The 19,458-nt window shown below is 38.8% G+C and overlaps 1 protein-coding gene across 3 annotated transcripts in view; it reads right to left on the bottom strand.

Annotated features, from left to right (window-relative positions):
* Positions 1–19,458, bottom strand: part of LOC147014207 (uncharacterized) — a 137,029-nt gene that overhangs the window by 45,197 nt on the left and 72,374 nt on the right. For 2 of the 3 annotated variants that reach the window (XM_085851977.1, XM_085851979.1), the window contains 4 exons: positions 13,526–13,655; positions 12,314–13,211; positions 11,597–11,695; positions 1,078–1,218 (listed from right to left, as the gene is read on the bottom strand). In XM_085851977.1, the coding sequence (XP_085708103.1) occupies positions 1,078–1,218; positions 11,597–11,695; positions 12,314–13,211; positions 13,526–13,655 (1,268 nt within the window). The remainder of the gene's footprint in view (positions 1–1,077; positions 1,219–11,596; positions 11,696–12,313; positions 13,212–13,525; positions 13,656–19,458) is intronic. The other variant, XM_085851978.1, reaches the window with a different exon arrangement.

The raw sequence follows: 19,458 nt of genomic DNA, 5'->3' as shown, positions 1-19,458 counted from the left end.
CGGATGAATCACACATATTCCCTCTAAACAACAGGTGTGGGCTAACTACACATGAACTTATCGATATATCTCACCTGAGGACCCTTTATGGTGTATTGCGAATTTCCACAGCCGTAACAATATATACATATATCTATATATTTTTATACACATATACATATATATATATATATATATATATATATATATATATATATATATAAAACTATAATTTAATTAATAATTGAGAGAGGTGGGGGTGGGAATATTTGAAGGGTGATGAATGAATAACCACAGATAACACATTGATTGACCTTATAATCAGTGTTTGCTGATCAATTTCGATGGCAGCTATGTCCATGCTCAAAGGTGGTGATCAAAACTAAGCACAATATTCGAGGTGTGGCCTAAATATATTCCTGTATGGTATTAACACCACCTCTTTGAAGTTATCATTCATCCCTTTGCGAATCCAGCTTAAATCCCAGCTAGCTTTGCCGATGGCTGCCTGGCACTTTGCTGTCTGCTGACCCCCGTGTCTATTACCACCCCCAGATACGTCTCCTCTGTCACATGCTCCAATAGTTCATTTTCATTCGAATTACCCATCTCCAGCACCTTACATTTATTGATGTTAAACTGCATCTGCCAGTCTATTAAAACAGCTTGACTTTCCTGAATCTAATCACACATCCCCACCCACTCTGTTATCGCCCATCCCATGTCCCATCATAGAGTTGCTGGCAGAAGGATCCACCAGCTTACCATGCCATCCAAACTTAAAGTACAATTTTTCAATGACTTGCATTCCCTTATGGGACACCCTGCCAGTGAACCACCAGTCTGATGGTTTATAGTTGAGTTGGGAATGAAACACAGACTTGACAACTCATTGGTGAGAACCCTACCTTTAAGGTCTCCTTGTAGTTCAAAAAATATATAAATGAACAAGCAAGTAAATCAATACTTGTTTGTTTGTTTATTTATATTTTCCTAATTTACCACCAGGAAATATATTTATCCTAATTTATCACCAATAAATAAAACAAATATATAAATACATAAATACATTTTAGATCTGTAGCATTTTCCACAGACCTTGACATTCCCCGTGTATGTTCCGAAGAAATCCTGGCAAACATTCGTGATCCCTGCTTTGGCAATGGAATGATCCTTCAGTGTTCACACAGCGCTGCTCTTCCCTGCAGTTGTGACTTCCTATGAGACATTCATCGATATCTGTATGAGGGTTTGGGTTTGGCACACCATCCATCAGTCAGTCACCATTTATTCAGGATCATTCATTTTACCTTTAAATATAACATGTTCTTCCCTTTACAGAACATTTTAAAGTTGAAATAATAATGGAAATGCAGAATACATGAACACATGAATACTTGGATAAAAGCTAATGCAAGAAGAGTTACCAAAACCATATCTTTGCACAAACCAACAACAAAGAAACGATTTCCTAAGTACTCCTCAACCTCCATTAATAACAAGGAGCTGATACTCAGTCCCCCGCCTTTTGGGTGGCATGAGGAATAGATATGAAAGCTAATTCTTGAACGGTTTTTGAAATATCACGAACATAAGCCAAGTTACTGAGATGGTTACCATGGCAACATAATTCAGCTAATCACTGCCTCGGTCTCAGGAGGTTGAGATAATGTCATAAGAAATAGATATCTGCAATATGAAAGCTGAATGTTCAAAGGCTTTTGAAATATCATGTACATAAAAGTACATGGACAGATTATCGGTCATGGACGGAGCTCATTTTAATGTCCCCCCCCACCCCGATCCCCCACTCCCCATTTCTGACCTTGTTTGTTGGAGGAGCGGGAGACATTTGCTTTGTTGAATATTTTGCAACTTAATATGTGCCCCAAACCAATCTTCTATCCAATATTAGTACGACTCATTAAGACTTACATATTGTCTCTCTTAATATGGTACATCCCAAAATCCGATTTGCTGCATTTATTGCTTCCTGACACTGTGTTGTCTACTTGAGTGTTCCCTTCTGCATGTTCTGCTTATTTTTCAAAGGCTGCAAGTTATTCACCATCATCTTGTGGAGTCAGTTGCAGAAACTTTTTGATCCGGGTATTTCACAAATTGGTTGGTCAACAAGGAAACAACAACAAGAAAATCCAACACAGGTGGAGGCCATTCAGCCCATCATGCTTGCGCAAACACCACCCAACCCAAGGTCCAAATAAAATGCCCCAAAAAAAATTTTAATTAATGAAATAATTTTTTTGTAGTTTTTTTTTTTCTCCTTTTCTTCCCCTCAGAGAGGGGGCATGGGCTTGGTTAAAACACACATCACCCACACAACCACCCTCAACAAGACCCCCACCAACAGCACTCTGTACACAATCACCCATCAATACTCAAACTACCTAAAAGTCTTATCAACATCCCCATACCCCCCTATCTCCATAACTTCCAGGTACCTATCTGATTCTAATTTAAACTTATCTCCTGTTTCTGCTGCCACTACCTTTCCAGGGAGACCATTCCATGCATGAACTACTCTCTGAGTGAAAGTCCCCTGCCTTACTAACGTCTTAACTCTCCTCTTCTTTACTCTCAGACTATGGCCCCTGGTTCTGCCACTGTCTACTCTGTTGAATAATTCATCTGCACTTATTTTATCCATACCTTTCATTATCTTAAACATTAAAGATGTAAAGTTCACTGCAAATGGCAGGAATTTGTTATTTGTTCAAGATGCCTGTGGTAACTCATCCATTCTTCAGGAAAGACACCGTAGGATCTTCAGCATGCACTAGATAAAGCTAGCATATGAGACAGCCAGATTAACGTCCATCCGTGGGAAGGATCACGTTGCAAAGCAACGCCCCTGCCTGTGAAACACCAATCTGACACATTTATAGTCTGGTCTGGAATCAAATGCAGAATAGACAGCTCAAAGGTAAGTACACTTCCTCTGTACGGGACTGCACTATCCTGTCAATTGAACCCATCAGCTTTGTATCTGTAAATTTGGATACCTTAAGGTCGACTTAACTTCAGTTTGATTGACTTTTTGAAGTCGCATTCAAATAAATCGAATGTTAACATTCCTTTTCGGTTCAACAACTCTCTAGATTCTAGAATTACTCCTATTATATTAAGGCTTACGTTGTGTAACAATTCAAAAACATTCCAGGTCAAGTGAAATGTTATTTAATTTTTCCTCACATGAAACGTTATTTCAGCTTTACACCTTTCCAAAAATAATGAGGAATTGTTTAGTGAATAGTTACAGAGTTATCATCCTGAGATTTGTCATTTCGATTTACTCAATGTGCAAGAAATTGTTCCTCTATTTATCCTTTCCAAAAGTAAACGTCAACATATTACGAGCGCTCAAAATATTGAAGTCATGAGGTACTTACAACAGTCCAAGCAATGCCAACGTTTTTTGGGGTGGTCGCTTGACTACCATTATACTCAGGTTTTCCGTCTGTCTGTATGTTTGTATGTTTGTTTGTATGTAATGGACAGCTGCTCTGGAGGCCAGAGGAGTCAACCGATTTTGATGAAACTTGACAGGTAGGTTCATACCAGGATCTAGTTGTATGCTTATGAGCACCGTTGCTATGGATGCCACCGTTGCCTAGCAATGGGACTTTGAAATTTTTGAGAAATCCCAAAAAATAATTTTTTCGAAAATCAAAAATCGGCTTCCGCGCTTTGATGCGCACTATAATCAACCTCTTTGTCAAAAAAATTCAGCCAGATCCGTCAAAAACTATGACTAGTATGCAATTATGTAGTGACCACCCATGTCGCCTACCGGATTATTTTAATTTTTATTCCTATAGTTCAATATTGTGACCTCTTTTGGAGACCCCGGAAAGGCACACCTTACCCTTTTGAACCCCCCTGCTGACTTTGTAACATTTGACATCGGGAATGGGATTGGACCTGAGGCATGACTAGCTGCACCTCAAAATTTCATAACGGAGCATAGCGAGCATGAAAATTTATATTAAACAGAGGGAAATACCCCTGGGCACTCCCCTGGTAGCAGCTGGATAAGATAACCAGGGAACCACTGGTAGGCATGGATGACCTACAAAATATGTAATGGAGAAGAAAGTAAATACCTATGGATTTTTTTTTATGCCATAAACAAACTTTCAGACATCACAAGTGATGAAGGTGGTAGTCAAGTTTCATCGGAATTGTGTGTAGTTCCTGAGAAGAAAGCAAATACCATTTTTAGAGGGCAACCCCCCCCCCCACCACCGTAGACACCCTTTGACCTCGACTTTTAAAAATGGTGTGAACAATCTTTGATACATCACGGGGGATGAATATTGTGGTCAGGTTTCATCGAAATTATGTTTGTAGTTTCCGAGAAAAAAGGAAAAACATATTTTTGGGGACAACACCCCCTTACACCGCAATTTTTATAATATCCTGAACAAACTTTGGTACATCACGGGTGATGAAGGTTGTGGTCAAGTTTCATCGAAATTGTTTGTGTCGTTTCGGAGAAGAAAGCAAATAATATTTGGGGGGGGGGCGACTCCCCCTTACACCCCTTTGAAGCCAGATTTTTATAATGTCATGAAGAAACTTTGGTACACCACGGGTGATGAAGGTTGCGGTCAAGCTTCATCGGAATTGTGTGTATCGTTTCTGAGAAGAAAGCAAATATCTCTTTGGGGGGGGGGCAACCCCCCGTAAACTCACTCTGTAGACCCCCTTTCAGACGCCGTTTTTTTGTTTATGCCATGAACAAACTTGGGTACATCATGGTTGATGAAGGTTGTGGTCAAGTTTCATCAGAACTGCATGTGTGGTTTCTGATAAGAAAGCAAATACCTATTTTGGAGGGCAACCCTTGTATACCTCCTTCAGGCCCGATTTGTTTTTACTGCCATGAACAAACTTTGGTACATACACGGTGATGAACGTTGTGGTAAAGTTTCATTAAAATCGTATGTGTAGTTTCAGAGAAGAAGTTGAAAGTATTTGTGGATAGATAGATGAATGGATGGATGGACAGAGGGACGAAGCGCCATCCCAGAAGCTCCCCGGAACTACGTTCCAGGTGAGCTAATAATATGCTTAGTCTCTATGTATGTATTATGTATGTATGACAATTTCCTCAAACTACTCGACCAAGTACCATAAAACTCATATCATTGTAAAGGTCTTTGTCCAAAGAGTTCCACTGGTTTTTTTTTTTGACCAGATGGTTGGTTTTTTTTTAGTCTATTTTATCAGTTACTTTACTTAACCACTGTTTCTACTCAATAATCGTGAGATTGTGATTTTAAACGTTTTTTTATTTACTTTTAACATTTAATCGATAAAGCTCAATTTGTGTTTGTTACTTACGAAAATCGAACATTTTTTTCAAGTGTGGTTGGTTGCATGTATTAGTCTGTTTGTCTGTTTCAGGTCAGGTATGGGAGCATGTGCCAGAACAGCGCGTCGCTGCGTCCACTTTCCGCCGGTACTCCAGGGGCCTCCGTCTAGCCATCCCCCAGGCAGATGCCAGGCCCATGTAAGAGATATGAGACAAGAGATTGTCTGTTTGTTACTTGCAAAATCGAAGATTTTTCAAGAATATTGGTTCGTCGATTTTGTGATTCTGTCTGTCTGTCTGTTTGTCTGTCTGGTTGTTGGGTCGCCGAAATAGGTGACCCTTATTGTCAGTAATTCTGTCTGTTTGTTTGGATGTTTGTTCATTTGTCATCAGCATAATTGGTAGTAAACGTGGGTGGATTTTGACCAAACTTGGGTGGTAGGTACATCTTATGACCTCGTGCTTTGGAAATTGTGATGGTTGCGAGGGACGCTTTGGTTCCCTAGGAACAACCGAAAAACCTTCAAAATCGGTACCGTTCACGCAAAATCAATTCCGAAAGCCATTATCCCACGTATGGTTGTGAAATTTGGCACGAATGATCAACAGCTGACGCTCTATCAAATATATTCCGTTTTTTGTGATATATGGAATACTTTACCCACAGCGCCCCCTACAATTAGGGTATGCACGAAAATTGGCGAAAATTGAAGGCCCCCTAGCGACCAGGTGAGTGCATCGATACGAATGAAACTTTGCAGGTTCATGGTACTCAATGGGTAATACAACATTGCCTCAGGACATATTGATCGATTTCGCTTAGGTCAGGGGTCAAAGGTGCAAAAAATTGATAATATACAAGAGCTGGAGGTGCCTTCGCGCCAAATGCTACTCCTCCTAGGGTTATGGTTGGATGGTCATGAAAATTCACACTAATCGTCTGGAATACATTGTGCACAAACGATCGAGCCAGATTTTCGATTTAGATCTTTGTTCACCCGCAGCACCCACTCGAACTTTGGGGATTTCCGATTTCAAACCGCATTTTCGGTACTTTTCATTCAAATGGATACCGAGTAGTTATCAGTAGATGGAACTGGATGAGATTTGATATACATAATCTTAAGGTGATTCCCTATCCGCAATATGACATCCATTTTGCTCTATATCTTATAGTTTCCATGCTCGGCGACCCATCGCCGCCTGCCGGCTTGTCTGTCTGTTTGTCTGTCAGTTTGTCGCCTACAGGTCACAATTTTAAACCGATCATCACAAAACTTCACCACATGGTAGGGTTTGTCACGGAGAAAAAGCTTCTTGTTTTTGAGGTCAAAAGGTCAACATAAGCCAAAGGTCAACAACTAAGGTGGTATTTCTAAAATCCTCAATTTCCATCCGATTTACATGAAATTTGAAGAGGATTAACATTTCAGGTCACCAAATTCAACGAGCCAATTATTATTGAGGTCATCATGGACCACAAGGTCAACATAGGCCAAAGGTCAACAACTTAGGTGAGATTTCTAAAATCCTCAATTTACATCCGATTGACTTGAAATTTGAAGAGGATATATAATTCAGGTGCCTGAATTCAACCAGCCAATTATCTTTGAGGTCAACAGAGACCAAATGGTCAACATTGGCCCAAGGTCAACAACGAAGGTGGTAGTTCTAAAATCCTCAATTTTCATCTGATTGACTTGAAATTTGAAGAGGATTAACATTTCAGGTCACTGAATTCAACAAGCCAATTATTATTGAGGTCATCATGGACCACAAGGTCAACATATGCCTGAATTCAACCAGCGAATTATCTTTGAGGTCAACACAGACCAAACGTTCAACATCGGCCCAAGGTCAGCAACTAAGACGGTAGTTCTAAAATCCTCAATTTTCATCCGATTGATTCGAAATTTGAAGTTGGATATATATTTCAGGTCAATGAATTCAACCACCAAAATAATTGGTGGTTCACATAGGCCAAAATGTCAACATTGGCCAGATTTCTAAAATTGTCAATTTTCATTCGATTGACTTGAAATTTGAAGAGAAGTTGCATATTGGGTCATTGAATTCAACCACCAATTATTTTTGAGGTCAAATTTGTTTGATGTATTTTGGAAGTCTTGTGCTCTGCATGTCGTCTTCTTGTTTGTCTGTTTGTTCCTTCCAAATTGAAGCTTTTTCAAGTATATTGGTAATTCGATTTTGTTATTCTGTCTGTTTGTTTGTCAATGGCCTGCAGGTCACAATTTAAAACCAACAATTTAAAAGCAACAATTTAACACCAAACTTCAGCAACTTGTAGAGGTAGTCTCAACTGAGAAGCCTATTGATTTTGAAGTCGAAGGTAATGTTGAGGTCAAATTTCTAGAATCGTCATTTTTAATCCGATTGACTTTAAATTTGAAGAGGATTTGCATATTGCCTCACTGAATTGGGAAATCAACAATTGTTGAGCCCAAAAGGTCAAAGTTCAACTCAAGGTCAAACTTCTAACATCATAAATTTTCAAATGAAAAATCAATAATTTAGATCCTATTAACTTGAAACTTGAACAGGATTTGCATAGTCCATCAATTAATTGGGAAAGCAAGTATTTTTGAGGTCAAAAGGTCAACTCAAGGTCAAACTTCTAAAATCATCAATTTCAATCTGAAAAATAATCAGTTTTCATCCGATTGACCTGAACTTTGATTAAGAGTGTCAATTTTAATCTTAACTAGATGACCCCTGAACCCGCTGGGTTCCCGTTCTGACAGCGGTTGATGAAAAAAATCATTTCAAGAAAAAAAAAGATATGTCCAGCGAACTATACCGCTGAGGTTGTTTGCATTGATCAAATAATCCCGAAGAGTACTTGACTGAATCGGGAATTGTTTTTTTAATAATTTTTTTCGTTGCCCAATTTGAATGAAACTTGATACGCGCGTCAATGTGAAAAAAAAAAAAACGGAGAAAAGAAAGTCGAATAAATTATTGTGCGTATTCTTCTAAACAAAATTTTATTTATTAATGAACACGGAAGTATTACATCAAAATGGCGGTTTATTTTATGCTTAAAAATAAATCGTTCTTTGTCTATACTAAATGTTTGAGATTTTTTAATAAATAATTTCAAGAAAAAAAAGATAGCTCCAGCAAACTATACCACTGAGGTTGTTTGCATTGATCAAATTCTCCTGAAGAGTACTTGACTGAATCGGGAATTTATTTTTTAATATTTTTTTTTCTGTTGCCTGATTTGAATGTAACTTGATACTGCATACGGCATGAGAATGGTGAGTAAGGTGGCCCTAAAATTTTTGTGCTATCGTGTACCATTTTGGCGAAATTTCGGGAACATACATTCAAGATGAGAGTTCTAGTCATATATATATATATATATATATATATATATATATATATATATATATATATATATATATATGAAATGGACAATTTGATGTATCCATGGCAACATTTGGAGAGGGCGGTGGACTTTGCAAGTATTGTGCTCTGCATGACATTTTTTTCTTGTTTTAATGTTTATCGCCTACAGTTCAAAATTTCAAACTGATCTGCACGAAACTTCACCACGTGGTGGAGTTTATCATAAGCAAGAAGCTTATTGTTCTTGAGGTCAAAATGTCAAAAGGACAACATAGGCCAAGGACCAACAAATTTGTCAAATTTCTAAAATCCTCAATTTTCATCCGATTGACTAGAAATTTGAACAGGATTTGCATATCAGGTCACTGAATTCAACCACCAATTATTTTTGAGATAAGCATAGCCCAAAAGGTCAACCTAAGCCAAAGGTCAACAACTTAAAGGTGTAATTTCTAAATTCCTCAATTTTCATCCCATTAACATCAAATTTAAAGAGGCTTTGCATTTCAGTTCACTGAATTGAACCACCAATTATTTTTGAGGTCAACATTGGCCAAAAGGTCAACATAGGCCAGATCTCTAAAATTGTCAATTTTCATCTGATTGACTTTAAATTTGAAGAGGAGTTGCATGTTTGTTCATTGAATTCAACCACCAATTATTTGAGGTCAACATTGGCCAAAAGGTTCACGAACATTTTGTGAACTGAAGCAATAAGCCAAAGAATTAAGCTGAAGCAATAAGCCAAAGGTCAACACCTTAGGTGAGGTTTCTAAAATCCTCAATTTTCATCCCATTGACTTGAAATTTGAAGAGGATTTGCAGATCATGTCACTGAATTCAACCACCAATTATTTTTGAGGTCAACACAGGCCAAAAGGTCAACAGAGGCCGAATTTCTAAAAATGTCAATTTTCATCCGATTGACTTGGGATTTGAAGAGGAGTTGCATATTTGGTCAATGAAATCAACCACCAATTATTTTCCAGGTCAAATTTGTTTCATGGATTTCACAAGTATCATGGACACATGACATCTTTCTTGTTACTTACGAAATCTAAAGATTTCGTAAGTATATTGATGACTTCCGTTTCTGTTTGTTTGTTTGTTTGTTTGTAGGCACGATAACTCGAGAACGGAAGAAGCTACCAATGTCAAATTACACCACGTGATTCAGGAGGGTGATGGCTAGTGCTGATTAGATTTTGGTCAAAATCAGTCAAAGGTCAAGGTCACAGTGAGGTCAAATATTCGATTTTTGATGGTTTGGTACAGATAACTCGAGAACGGAAGAAGCTACCAATGTCAAATTACACCACGTGATTCAGGAGGGTGATGGCTAGTGCTGATTAGATTTTGGTCAAAATCGGTCAAAGGTCAAGGTCACAGTGAGGTCAAACATCCAAAAAATGATAACGGAAGAAGCAACCAATGTCAAATTACAGCACGTGATTCAGGAGGGTGGTGGCTAGCGCTGATTAGATTTTGGTCAAAATCGGTCAAAGGTCAAGGTCACAGTGAGGTCAAACATCCAAAACATTCGATTTTTGATGGTTTGGTACAGAATCATCGTAGAAACTTCTGGTTTGCGTCGCTACCTTCTCTAGAGACAGCTTTTATTAGACAAGGTCAGAGGTCAAGTTGAGAATTTCGTAAGTACCAGTCTATGACTGCTTGTTTATTTGCTTGTTTCTATGTGCTTCACAAACTAAAAAAAAACTACTAAACCAAATACAACCAAATTTTTCATGTTGCCTAAAGGTACCCCAATATGGTTTCAGTTGGGGTAGCTTATCTGGGGAGGGGATTCAGGGTGGAGGAGGGGAAGCCCAAATTCTTTCCATAGAAATGTATTCCTTGTACATCCTTATGTTATACAATGTTAAAAATGGGAAGAAATGGGGAGGGGAGGTCAGAAAGTCAGGGATGGGAGGGGCAGAGAGTTGGGAGAGTGATATTGAGATTGAGGCATTGTGAGGGGGGGTTAAGGACCTGGGGTTAGGAGAAGGGTTATGGATGTGGGGTTGGAAGGGAGATTGCGGACTTTCGGCTGAGTGGGGGGAGAAGAAAGCGGGGAGTAAGAGTTGAGGACTTGAAGAAGAAAGGGGGGAGGAAGTAAGTTGGGTGGGGGAGGTTTGAGGCCTTGGGATAGGGGTGGGAGTGGTTGAGGACTTGGTGTGGTGGGAATTGAGGACTTGGTTTTAGGGGAGGTTGAGGATTTGGGGTGGAGGAGGGCATTTTAAGACAGCAAGGGTTTGAAGACTTGAGTTGGGGGGGGGGCTTGAGGACTTGGGATTGGGAGGGGGATTGAGAACTTGGGGCTGAGGAGTTTGGGTGGGGAGGGCATATGAAAACAAGGTGGCTTAATTTTTTTTAAGCTTAATTTCTCACCAGTGGAATCACTCACTTCTTCCAATTGATGTCTTGGATAACAATTGAGGGGCTTGAAGACGTGGGATTGTGGGTGGGGGGGGTGTGGCTTGAGGACTTGGGGAATGTGCTTGTGTGACAGATCTACTTTAATTCAGATTGTTAATTTTCAGATCTACTGTAGTCTTTTGACAATGTGAAAGCTCTGCACAGTTAAATGCTGAGTCTTGGTGAACATATTTAATTTGGGGCCATCTTTCAACTTAATATGAATGAGGAGCAAGAGAATGAGAAAATTAAAATGTCGAAAAGAAATGAAATGAAGAAATTGAATATGAAAGAGAAAGGGAATGCCAGTGGGTGGGAAGGGGGGATGGTGAGACAAGAGAATGGAGGTTGGTAAGAGATATGAGTAATTAGGGGAAGGATTTAAGGTCGGGCATTTATGTTGCATGCAGGAGAGAGGTTCAAAAGTTCCACAATTTTGCCATACATAACAAATTTATGGTCCCTTCAACATTTGTGGGGGTATCCCACCTCCACAGGTGTCTTGCAGAAGTTCATAACCAGGGTCGCAAATGCAATAGCCATCATCTTCCTCATTGTCACACATTTCAACACAATCTTCTCCTTCTCCTGAAGTTACAGAAAGAATCAGTGCTGGATTAGCACTTTGTACCTTCAGAAATATAAACCCACCACAAAGCTATTTTGCCTTAGCGGCTTAGATGTTTGCTGAAGCAAATTTGTTGTTGATTGATTTTACCCTGATAACCTTGCACAGAGCTTTGTAGACTTTCTTCTTCTTCAGACTCATGCCCTGTAGCAAATGACTACATCAGATGGTAATCCTCTTAAAACACTTTGAGTTTAACAGAGACCAGTTTTCCCTCCAATTCTCCAGGCTCCTCAAAAACGAATTACTGTACATATCACTTGTAAAAAGTTGTGTCAAAATTTCATGGAAATTACACATTTTTCACTGTGACCTCTTGTTTACTTATTCTTACTTTTTAAAATTGAGTTTGATAAAGTTCAAACATGTGAAAAAGAATGGTCGTTAAAGAATAGCATTATTATTACTCATTTTAAGCTAAATTTCTTTCCAGTGGAATCATTCATTTCTATCAATCAATGTCTTGGATAACAATTGATTCAAATAAATGCAAAGTGAGTTATATTATCACTCATTTTATTTCCTCACTTGTTCCATTTACTTTGCATTGCCTCGAGTATAACATGACACTTCCTGACCTTGTGTGATGGTTTGTGTCTCGACTTCATCTGGCCATTGGGAAACTTGTGCTTCATATCGTGTATCAGTTTCAGTAAAACTGTGATGACTGCGTTCCTGAGACCACTGGGAACCCAGATGTTGATTGGTGTTGTGTTGATCACTTGACATTCCTGATCTGTGATCTTCATCTTGAAATGGTTCTTGAAGCTGCAGAGGAATTTGATCATCTGACTCATATTCTTCATTGGCAGAAGGATCTTGAGAGGTTTGACTTGTGTAAGAGTGAGGTACATTTTGTCTTCTTGGATTTCTTTCAGCTTCATCTGGTTGATGAGCCTCAGGACGATGATCATAGGTTGGATATTCTTGAGAGTCACTTACATCAGGAGGTTCCTGATGATCATAAGAATCATGTGATTGCTGTAATACCTGTGCTTCTTGGGAAATAGGAGTTTCTATTGTGGTCAATGGATCTTCTTGAATTTCACGAACATCTTGGCCAATGAGAGGGCTCGTTTCATAATGTTCACGTGGTCCACGTGGTTCTAGAGGATTGTGGTCCTCAGCAGATTCTTCAGAAATACTGTTTTCTGTATCTTCTGTCAATTCATCTTCCTCAGTAGAGACTAGAGTCACATAGGACTGCTGCACAACCGAAGGCCACTTCGTCTGCTCCCATTTTGGTGGTTGCTCAGTGGAATAAACTCCAGGTGCCCCAGTCTCTTTGTACACATCTCTGTGAGTTTCTTGATGATGCAAGTCTGGTTTAACATGAGTTATATCACCAGGAAGAACTTCAGACTGGCAGCAGGCGTGGAAGACATGACTGCAAGGGTAACCCAGTGCAGGGAGTGTGGTACAGCTGTGACCACGTTTTTGAGCATCAATACCTAAGGTGCAGCAGTCACAACAGCGCTGTAAATACAAGAAAAGTCTTGCATCAATATCCAAGTCAGAGAGCCATGTATTCATGTACAAAATAGGTGAAAGAGAATGTAATTGTTTGAATGGTGAGATATTCATCAATTTTATTTTTTGATTATCTGAGTCAGCCTCCTCTTGTTGGGTTGCTGATTAAATCCAAGCATTTGGAAATCCTGCCTTTAAATCCAAGTAGTGAGAATTAAAAAAAAAACCTCATCACTTACATATCCTAACGTTGCCAACTTGAGTATGTTTTATTAAACTTAGTCATCACATCAAGTATCAGCTCCACATGTTTATATTACCTTAAAATGGTCTTGTCCGCAGGTATCCAGGTTCATGGCAGTGCAGGTGCCACCATTTTGAGCTGCTGATAACCCTGATTGGCAGTTTGCTTCCTGCAGGGAGGCCTGGCAGCACTGCTCCTGTGATATCCTGGATACCCAGAAAAGATTAAAAGGACACATGAAATTAGAGCTTTAAAGAACAGGACACAGGAACCGGATGTGTGAGGAACAAGATGTTTGATGAGCATGGCTAGTGAAAAACAGGATAAAAGAGGAGTAGAACAATTATTTGGGAATATGTAGGTTATTTATAAGGATATTACAAAATCACGTAAAAAGGTTTTTTTTCAACTTTTTTTATTTTTAAAAACTTAAATTGTTTCTCATGATGCAAAAGTTGTCTGAAGCATTTTAAAATGCTTCTGACACAAATTAGAACTAGAAAGCATCTGAAAATGCAAAGCCCATCCATGCCTGCTTTGTCCTCAAGCTAAACTTGGTTAAAAAAAAGTTATCCCTGGACAGACGCACTGAAGCTCAAATGGTAAATAAATAAATAAAGACAGAAGCGATTATAAAACTCGGCCATCTCATGCTGACATGTGGTGGATGGGCTAACAAAACCTATTTGTACTGACTGTGACTTTGCCCTTTAACATTTTGACCCAATTATTAGCTCACTGGACTAAAGTCCATTGAGCTTGTGTGATCGAGCAGTATCCATAGGTGAGTGAGTGAGTGAATGAGTGAGTGAATGAATGAGTCATCAGTCATTCAGTCAATCCAGAAACACTTCAGTCATTATCGCTTGAACCAAACATGTGATTTTAATGAAACTTGACCACAACTTTCATCACCCGTTTTACACCAAAATTTGTTCACAGCATTAAAAAAAAAATCAGGGTCGAGGGGGGGTGCAACATGTTCTTCTGACATATTTCTTTATTTAGGCAGTGTATAGGCAACAGACCACTTCCTTGATCGCTCCCAAAAATAAAATTAAGCCTGTTACTTATATGAAGTGAAAACATGCATACTGATTATAGGCATATATAATACAGTGTGGTTATCTGGCTCAGATAATTTCAATTTCACCCATCCTCACCCCAAAGGAAGTAAATGCCAAGATGGGTGAAAAAACAATTGGTTTTTCAAAACTTGATGGAATTAAATGAAACTTGCACATGCACAACTTCAGGGTTCATTAATCCCTGAAAGTTTAAGCTTTCTCGGTCATATCCTCTTGGAGAAGAAGTTGATACATACATACAATCATCGAATACATAAAGCTCTTTCTAACTGACTGACTGACTGATATTAAAGATCAGTACCTTCTGGGTGATGTAGAAGCTGAAATTTTTTGTGCTGATGAACATTGAAGCCGGTACACCGGGAAAAATTACAGAATCATCAGACAACATCCATAAATGAAAATATAAATAAATGAAAAGAAATAAATGAAAAAAAGAAACGAAAAAAATGCACGTGAGTGACCCGAGACAATGGGGAAGCACGGTAATTTTGTGTGCCAACAGACACCAGGAAAAATCACAGAACCGTTGGAAAGCATCTGTAAATGAAAATAAATAAATGAAAAATCAAATGCAGGTGAGTGACCCTTGACAATTGGGAAGCACGGTTCATGTGCTTACACATTGTGTAACATTTTGCACTGTTTATAATAATACTCTGCTAGTACATACATAAGCTTGCTCCATTATATATAAATGGATTTTTAATTCCAAAAACGAATGAAGTGTGAGTTTGGTTTTCCTTTTTTCATTCCAGTTATTTTGGAGAGATATGGTTAAGCTGATCAAATACAAACCCATCATTAAATGCTCGTAAATCATCAATAGGTTTCTACACCTTCGTGCAGTTGTTAGTTTATTCCTGCACATGTTCTGAACCCAATCAGACTCGAGCCTGTGCAGGAACAAATTTGCCAAGAAAGGGGTCAGATCTGAACCCTTGGGTATCCCCACTGGGTATGCTGGAGTATCTTGTTGCTAAATGAGGAAGAAATTGTTGTTTATGATAAATCTAATACTACTTTGTTCTTTTTTAGTTTATTTTTTGAAAGAAAACATGAATATTGATTTTCCTTTACAGACCAATGCTCTCTTTTTTGATCGACTGTAGGGTAGACTATATTACCTCCTGCAAATGTTTTATCTACAAATCTATACACACACACACACACACACACACACACACACACACACACACACACACACACACACAATTGAAAAACCCTGCCTCCTGCTGCGCGGGTGGATGGGCTAATAAAATTAGGGCTCAAATTGAAAATCCGTGCTCACATTCCACTTCCGACTTTACTTTGCAATGTCCTTTCCATTTCTCTGAAACAGTCAACAACATCCTAGCAACCATGATTTTATCCATGTGGAAAAGGCATTGTTGGCAAATACATTCTGCCAGTGTGCTTTTTTTAAAGGACAAATACATTTCAACTTCAACACGCTCAGCATATGGCAGAGGTATCGAGTTTCAAAAAGCAATTGTATATAGTTGAAAAAAATAGGACTTATGTAAGGAAGACAGACAGAGAAATCCTGACTTTTCAGTTTGCAAGAAGGCAAATAGGTTAGATGATATTTACAGATGGATCACTGTTGTCTTTCATCTGCTGCACATGTGTCTCAGGCATTTGAGGGGCATTTGAAAGGTTCTTCGAATGAAATACTCACAATTGTCCAAGACACCATCCTTTTTATTTTTCAGTACATAAGTATATCATGAGTACCTTGTAAGTCAACATACAAATGTATTTGATATTTATAAAATGCTTCCCTATATTTTTTGGCATACTCTGACTATTAAAAGGAACTTGTTTATAGAACATTTGGAGCATCCCTTCACATATTCTTCAGATTTGATGGCATGCCTATCTCATTCGAATTGCATTGGGTGATATTACAGAGCCAGTTGCACGTCCAAGAGAGAACCGATATGCGGAAATTGAACTTTAAAAAAGATATTATAACCTTTATGTTTATATCATGGATCTATAGTTCTGAGTATCATAGGATTTTTCACGTGGTTATTTTATTATCCATTAAAGGTTTTTCTTCTCTGATAATAAAATAGTTTTAAAATTATTCTAAAAGTAAACATTACGCCATCATTAATGAGATAAAAAAAAATGCCATAATGACAGCAGTTTAGTGTGATGACATCAGTGGTAAAAATTGGAAATCAAGATAAACAAGTAAAAGAGCAATCAGAGATTGCAGACCTTCGCCAGGACTTGTTTTGTGCAGTGTTTGTGTAGTTTTGTGTGGTGTATTTTGTGTGGCGTTTGTGTACTGGTGTGTTACATAATTACAACTGCCACTTTATCACTGCTGCCAACACGTCCTGCTTTGATACAACCCCACTTTGATCGGACACCTGACCCTGACCTATGACGTTTATTATTATTCAATTGAATCTAGAATAGGATTAAAATAAATTCAAATAAAATCAAATGGAAGACCAAATAGGTACAGTCCTGCATTGGAGTAATCAGAAGGAACTCAAATAAGCAAAAGCAAATACGAAGTCATCAGGAGGAACCTGGACAGGATTTGCATTTCAGCTGCTAATCCTTTACCCTCAAACCCCCTGCTCTTCATTGCACGGCCATTGAGCCATTGGCGGCCCCTGGTGGCCTAAAGTGCAGCCCCCGACGTGCGGCCGATAATACACAAATGTGAAAACACCCCCATCATAATCCGCCATAAATGCCATCAAATTGACACAATGGTTTAAAATGAGTGTTCCAATGCGAAGTATAAAAGTAGCATAACGACTCAGGATATGGCTTGCAGTATCCAAATAATTCTGCCTGCAGTCCAGTTCACTACAATGAAGAAGAGTATGTGAAGGCAGGGTCAAATATAAGCCATTATGGAGTCCTGCAGGCAGTGTGGCAGCTCTCACTGATGTCTTGAAGGCAATAGTGGCCCCCCTCTAAAAATAGTGAAGATCACTGCTCAAACCAATCCAGGCACAGCCAAGTGAGCCTTATTAAAAAAAACAATAAATAAATAGAAAAGAACCAAGATAAATAATTAAATATTTCTGGCTGCCAGACCATGTGTCCGTTCAGGTTGAAATTTTAAACATATATTCCCCATCACTACGAGAACATAATTGTGAAGTTTCACATCGATTGAATAGACGATTACAGAGAAAACATTATTTTATATTTTTCTTCAATTCAATATGGCCGGCAGACCACGTGACATCAATTTTTTTGTGAATACACTGGTGGCCCCAGGCTTCGGGAACATTTGTGTGAAGTTTCCCCTCGATCTGTCCAGCCAAGCTGTTAGTTTTTTTATCGGTTTCAGGGTAAATCCAATATGAGTTTTAGGGTAAATCCAATATGGCTGCCAAACCATGTGACCTATGATGTCATATTTGTAAGCCTTTTGTTCCTCATGTTTCGGCAGTCATACGTGTAAAGTTTCGCCTCAATCAGTTGAGCTACTTCAGAGAGGAAGATTTTTGAAGTTTTTAAAAAACAACAATATGGCTGCTGAATCACGTGACCGATGACATCATCATTTTTTTCTGTGAACCATTTTATCCTTAGATGACCTTAAAAAAACTTGACCCTTAGATGACCCTTCATACTGATCAGATGTAGCGTTCTACATATGCAATTATGATGTCATAACGAAGGCATCTTTGACATTAAAAAAAAAATCACACCTATTCCCCATGAGGATTACTTGCTATGTGCCGAGTTTCAATATTTTCCTTGGTATGGTTTCAGAGATGCAGAGGTCCAAAGTTTTTCCATTTTTCCAACATGGCTGCCACACCACGTGACCTATGACGTCTTTGTTAACAATAAAACATTCCACATGAGTAGTCGCTCCGACGGTGAAAATTTTCGTCTCATTCCGATAAGCGGTTGTGGAGAAAAACACTAACGTTTTGTGCAGACAAACAAACTAACTAACAAACAAATGAACCCAAATGCAATACCCTCTGCTTTGGCAAGGATAATAATACGTTAGTATCATAAAACTGGGCTGGCAGGAGAGCTGAAAGGTATGTATACTCACTTCTTAACTGTCTCGTCTGGGTTCGAATCTTGACTCACCTATAAATTCTCACCGGGGTGTTTCGCACGCAGGGCAAAGCATCAGTATGTGCACCCGTCCATTGGGAGGACATTAAACAGGAGGACCAGTATGCCAGCAATGACTGTTGAAGAGTAGGTGAGTTATCGCTAACACCATTGCCAAATTCTAAAATTCCTCCCCAAACTTTCTCTCCAATACAACCCAACATGAGTTGAGGAAGGCCTTTGTCCTGTAATGGACTGAAAATTGCCTGATGATGATCATGAGACCTCTGCAACAAGCTTTTGGGAAGTGTTCACGGTCAAATGAGCCCCCCATAGTAATAGTGCTTTATGCCTTTCTTTTGTATTTATTGTACTAATTAAGTTAACCGGGTTAACAAAAAATGCTTTGGTAATGTGAACTTAAGTTTAAAGGACAAAAATAGATTTCAGTCGAGTTAACCATGCTTATGGATAAAGAATGGTGTGAAAATATAAATCTTAAGATTAATGAATAGCAAATTGAAAAATCATTAAATCCAACTACTGTTGGACGCCGCTATTCACAGATTTGCTATTTGCGGACCCCGCATATTTGCTGTTTTTTAATATGCGATCTGCTTCAACATTCGCTGCCCTGTGCTTCGTGTCATGGTGTTTTTTTGCGGGTGAAAAAAACATTCCACGAGCCACACACATAACACGGTTCTAAAACATATCTTCCAGCAGCCACGCTATAAGCGAGCTGTATGTACATGCTGAACAGTCATGCACACAAAAGCATATCTTCCACAAGCCGCACAGATAAAAGTTCTACAACATATCTTCCACCAGCCATGCTATAAGCGAGCTGTGCGGCACGTACCAC

This window comes from Eptatretus burgeri, chromosome 13 (assembly GCF_056783735.1).
Source record: "Eptatretus burgeri isolate ZD-2024b chromosome 13, Ebu_testis_v1, whole genome shotgun sequence".
Taxonomy (NCBI): domain Eukaryota; kingdom Metazoa; phylum Chordata; class Myxini; order Myxiniformes; family Myxinidae; genus Eptatretus; species Eptatretus burgeri.
The sequence above is the reverse complement of the archived record's forward strand: the minus strand, read 5'-3'. Positions and strand labels throughout refer to the sequence as shown.